A 6000-nucleotide genomic window follows, 5' to 3' on the forward strand; every position below is an offset into this window, starting at 1 on the left:
GGCTAGCATTTTCACCAGATCTCCTCTGTTAAATTCAATTGTGGGTTTTATAGCCTTAGAACTGACATTGTAAAACAATTCTAAAGGGCACTTGATGGACTACTTAGAAGAATTGAAGAAGAGTTTCTAAGCTAGGAACACAAGACACTTAGGCCCGCACCTTGAGTTGTCTGGGAAATGGGCAGGGGATAATCTGGCCGGTTATGAGTTAGCCATTGGGGGGCAACAGAGAAATGAAAAATTGCCAAGGAATCAGTAATTATGGATCCAATTCCCCTGCTAATTCCTCATTTTGGTCCTGTCTTATCTCCAAGGTTTTCAGCTGCTTTCAGGGTGAAACTAAAAAACTGATAACTCTGGTGGGCAAATAGCTGCTGTTAGTAGTCCTTTTGGAATTAAACGGCCATTCTTAATGAGGGTTTTATGGTATGAGTCACAGATTAAAAGCCTGGTTTCTATTTCTACTCTACTCTTCAGCTCAGCTGTACTCTGGAAGTTAATGAATGTATATACTGTCATACTGTGCTTGTCTGTTGGCTGACCGGACTCATGCGGCCACTTCAGGGTCCACTATTAAACTGTTGGCTGCAGGTTACAATCCCAGCATGATCACTCACACTGTCATCATCCCCAGGTCGATAAAGTAAGAACCATATAATTGGGTAATAATAAACAGCTGATATCAATGCTAAAATGGAGGTGTGGGAGTGAACATGGAATTCAAAAACGGTTACACTTTATATCATGTTGCACTCTACAAAGAAATCCCATGCGAACAGTGTCATGAGAGCAGTGTTTGTGCGGTGCTTTGTCCTGTGCCTGACCTGCTCCTAGTTCAACCTACCACACAGAAAGACGTACCCGAAATAAGTGCATCCCTATTTCCTAATCTATATCGCGATAAGTGATTTACCACAAATATGTCTGGGTTTGCTTCTTATCCTCCCCATACGTCTGCCAGTGCACAGCATGTACACATAAGATACCTAAAGTGCACATCACACGTTACGCACATGCAAGCGCGCAGTGTGAAAATAGAATGCACAATGTTCTCCTTTTCTCACACAAAGCAAAACAAGTAAGTGCACAGCCAGACCTGTTGTGGACATCCATCACAATATTTTAGAAGAAATGTATATGCTGTGACCAGCTACCAACATCCTTCCATGCCTGGAATTCTGACCCAAAGACAACTGTGTCTATTCCTCATTGCACCGGTGTGTGTCCAAAAGAGTTTACTGCTATTCTATGGCAAGTATTATTTCACATTACAATAATACTCCATTTACTATGACAACCTAACATTTGCATTGCAAGGGAAATATAGGTAAGTAGGTAATATGGTTTTATAGATGATGTGAAGGTAAAAATAATAGTAACTTTTATGTTGAGACAAGCTGCTCTGAAGATTCATGGAAATAAATCTTCTTTAACTGCATTCAGATGGCTCGATGTGACGTGTGATGCCCACTACAGTAATATACTCACCTTGACTTTGTTGGGGATGTGATGTGATATAGTCATAGATCAATGTTATTTCACCTGTGTCAGTCTCATACAACACAACCTATTCATTTTTAGTTTGAATTGTGAGTGAATGGATTGCCCGGTGCCCGCTATGGCCAGTCCGGCCCTAAAGCCATTGATTGGTTCTGCTTGTTGATGGGTGAATGTTGTGTAATATCTTCTGCTAACAACCATTGTAAAGTGCAGCGGAGAAGGAAGTATGCAATTTTCCACTTTGTTGACCTCACAAATCGAATGCACAAAAGCTCAATGATGAACCCCTTTACGACCTGCCTCTTGAGCAGCATAAACTGTTCTGATCCTTAACCCTTCTCTCATGAAAGATAGGGACTTCCGCAGAGTACTCTCTTTGTGGAATGGGCGCAAAGCAGATGCAGACGATGTGTCATCGAAAGCATAAATATTTCTGCTTCTATGTACATGTGGGTTTTTATATAGAGGGGTTTTTACCAGCTAGTAAAACCATACAAAATGACATTTGGATATATACATGTGTAAGATAATTTCAGTGTTCTTCTATAAAAAGAAAATCCTCCTTTCAAGTTTGCCCTATCCCTTCACTCTGACTCATCCCAAACCTTTCTGACTACTGTGAACCCCCAAACATCCTTCTCAAACTTTCACTTCTTTCCTACTTCTTTCAAATCCAACCACAAAGCTCTTCAATGCCTTTTCAGGGGTAGTAAGCGATATATAAATGCCATTTACAATTACAATCTGCAAAAACTATAACATCCCAGGTTAGCCCTTCTTCCTCTTAGTATTTTAAGATAAAGGTCGGCACGCCCTTAACCCCTCCGCCGCAGCCGGAATTCTGCGCCTGTGCGGCACATTCCGATCGCGGGCGTGGTCATCAGCACACGCCCACCGAAACTGATGACGACCGGGAGCTGTCATCAGCACCGAAGGGGTTAAGCTGGCAGATTGGTGTTTTGACCTGGCAAGCAATGTGTTGCATCTTTCTTTTAAAATGTTTTGATATGTGCGGGACTGTTTCGAAGACATGAGTCCTGTACGCCTCCAAAGAATGATTTGGCAAGGCCTTGCAGAAGATGGGAAATTTGACCTGTTAACAAGATTGATTAAGAGAGCCCATGTGATTGTGATAAGCTGCTATGCACACTGCACTTTACAATGTTGTTTCTGAACAAAATAAGCTGCCAGGTAATGGTTAATTCGGCATCTTTTGTCTTTTTAATGTGTTCTTAATATAGCGAGACTTTGGGTTATGGACCACCAGCTGTCTTTTAGCCTCTGAAATTTTAAGTATTTATAAGGCTATTATATGAAATCATGTGTTGGTTAAATTGATCTAAATGTGTGCTGGCGCTATTAATTTTATGACATTCGGGATTGTTTACTTATGAATTGAGTAATGTGCAATATTTCTGTAAGAATGTACTTCTTGGAAATAAAGTAGGTTTGATCTGAATTGCAATAGCATCTGTCTCATTATGTTGTGTGTGTTTCTTGCAGGAGCTGAATAAAATGTGCCTTTGTTCTTTTCCAGGTCTCAGTCAGTGGTGGATCCCGGGGTATTAAAGCGCGCAGATAAGAACGAGGAGGAAAACATGCAGCCTCTGCTTTCACTTGATTAGCAGCTTCTAAGCAGCATGTCAGCAGTGAATATACATTGGGGTGGCATGTGCTACCTTTCAGCAACACGCAAACCATTACAGACAATGTACCAGCTGGACATATAATTATCCATGTTAATGTTGCATAATGTATTGAGGCAGCAGGTTTTTGACCCGCCTGCAATATGGATGCCCTGAGCTTGGAACGTTCTGTTTTTTTTTTTCTGTAAGTGCCAACTAGTTTATAAATATGATGTGACCCTCCACTTTGGATTTGTGAGTGATGGTAGCAAAACAGTATTACAATATACAATCAAAAGATATATTTTTGGCATACAATGTCATAAGGAAGTTAAGGACATTATGTCCTTTTATTGCAAGTCATGTTACAGGCAACTTGTCGACTGCTCTTCCTTCCCTGTCATGCTCTTATAGTACTCTAACACAACAATTGAGGGTGTAGATTATGTGATAATTGAGGCGGAAAGGTTCAGAAGAGAGATTCAACATCTTGGTCAAACAGACAGGCTGTAGATTCAGTAACTGATTTTAAGAAAGAAAACGCGAAATTATTTGATTGCCACATATTTTTACCAATTGCGTGCCTCTACGGTCTAATACTGATGCAGTGACAAACCTGTAAAAACCGTGAGTGGTATTTCTGTTAACGCTGGCTATTCCACATTTTTTCTGTCAGAAGTCTCGAGCGTGAGATAATGTCCACTGGTAGCATGATTATCATAGAAGGAATTTTTTCACCGCACGTAAGAAGGCTTGCGAAAACATATATTTTGAACAACTCTGTTTTGACAATAGGGATGTGCGACGCTGAATAGAAAATAAAACAAAGGTCATAGGATTATACCTATATTGTGCCAATTTTTTCTAGTACAATTTGGGATGCTAGTTTTTTAAATTTTTTGATTGAGAAGAGTGTGAAATACAGAGAAGCAACTGAGATAATACAATCAGTGCCATACCAAAAGCAAAGCAATTTGATATCAGTTCACCAACTAGCATGGATTTTCACTGGGCTTTATAATCTTCGAAACAGAAATCATCAATTCAGTTCTTTAAATGCAAATGAGTAATTGGCAGCAGATACACTGGCACCAATGCAAACAGGTGTGAAGTGCCCACTGCCCCCTCAATGTGAATGTATTTTAACTAGGGGCCCGCGGCCCATTATCTTGTTTGCAATATAGCAAACTTCATCCTTGTTATATGTCACAGGTCCTTGCTCATGGAATCCATTTGAGACATGTTTGACTTTCTTTTCAGCTCATATTTGTTTCACACATAAAATATAAATCAATATAAGGTCCTTGTAGGCACAACACTTCAGTGTGCATGTTATGCCAGAGGCAAAAAAAATCATACATTAATTGGGAAGGGTGCAAACTAATTTCTGTGGCAAAATTAAATGAAGGGTGCCTCCTGAACAACTTTAACCCAAAAGTTTTTCTAGAATCCTATTAAGATATAAGCAACTTTTGAGTATGTGTGCACACATCACCCCCAGTTCAAGGGAACTCTTGTATAAAAATATATATTCTCACAGTATTCTGTTTCTCTATGTAGGTGTGTGTTCTACAGTGCCCCAAGTGGAGAAAATCTACGCTCCTTCTTTGTGGATTGACCACATTTGCGTGTGTTGTACTGTGTACAATAATGTTGTGTGTTGGATCACTTTGTGAAGAGTCACACACTGAAGTGCTTGCTCATACTCTAGGCACTAGTACCACACCACTTTGTAGATTGCTGCTATGCACCTTGTAAAATCAATGTTCTCAAGGCTGTCATTTATTGTTTCTGTTATATAAATAAAAAATGCCACATTCATTAACAAGACATTGCATTGGCTATCCGGTGACGCTATGAGAAGGAAATTGATTATGACAAAAATTGACTTGGCAGTTATCACTGAAATCCATTTGAGCTGCAACAGTCCTCCATTTTGAAGATTTTTTTACTTGCTTCATTGAAGAAAATTCCCTCAATCCGTGTCTACCAAAAGCCTACCGGAATTAGTGCTTTCATTACTTTGAAAATATGTATCAGCTTATTTATTTATTTATGTATTTATTAATTTATTTATGTATATATTATGTATGTATCATTATTATGGGTACAGCAAAGAAGTGATGGATGAGGTGAGCCTAAGGCCCTTTTCTGCTATTACTTGTGAAGTTTCTGCTGCTATTTGTAAACATGAATGAATATATCAGTGAAAATGTTTATTAGAGCCAATCAGATTACCCATTGTGTGCCACTACATTTATTTCGTTTGTAAATCACTGACTCCTTAACAACTTGTTTTGAGAAAAACTCGCAGATGAAGCTAGTAGATTAAAGAAGATGTTTGAAGAAAAATATTTATTATACACTAACTTTTTCTATGATTGTGAGAGAAATGACATTGTTAGTATTGTAGTCACTGCATAGCATTATTTACAGAGCAATTATTTTCTCCATCACAAGAACATCCAGTAAGGTATTTTTAAGTTTTCTTTTCAAAAAGGCATGTCTGACTTCTTTGTTCTTTCAGGGATGTATCTATTTGTTCATACTGCTTCCCCAGAAATATACACTTTTTTAAAGAAAAGAAGATGTACGTTGCGTTGGGTTGGCACAAAATAAAAAATTACACTATACATACTCCTATCCTTCACGAACGGTTTGTTATTGTTTTATTGTTCTTGTGTTTTCTGTTGTTTTCTTTAAATTCGAACGTCATAGCTAAATTAACAATCATTCCTAACACTTAATAGAATAATAAGGTTTATAAGAAGAAAAAAACAAGAAAAGACGCTTGTGAAATGTACAAAAGGACGAGATTAGAGGGAGTGATGTTTCCTAAAAGAAAACAGGTATTTTAACTTTTGAAGATAACGAA

The 6000-nt window shown here is 38.4% G+C and overlaps 1 protein-coding gene across 1 annotated transcript in view; it reads left to right on the top strand.

The window, feature by feature from the left end:
• Positions 1–4945, top strand: part of CLVS2 (clavesin 2) — a 351955-nt gene extending 347010 nt beyond the window's left edge. The window contains exon 5 of the mRNA XM_086926928.1: positions 3038–4945. Coding sequence (XP_086783054.1) covers positions 3038–3125 — 88 coding nt within the window. The 3' untranslated portion in view covers positions 3126–4945. The remainder of the gene's footprint in view (positions 1–3037) is intronic.
• The last annotated feature ends 1055 nt before the right edge of the window (positions 4946–6000 follow it).

The sequence above is a fragment of the Lissotriton vulgaris genome, chromosome 6 (genome assembly GCF_964263255.1).
Source record: "Lissotriton vulgaris chromosome 6, aLisVul1.2, whole genome shotgun sequence".
NCBI classification, from domain to species: Eukaryota; Metazoa; Chordata; class Amphibia; order Caudata; family Salamandridae; genus Lissotriton; species Lissotriton vulgaris.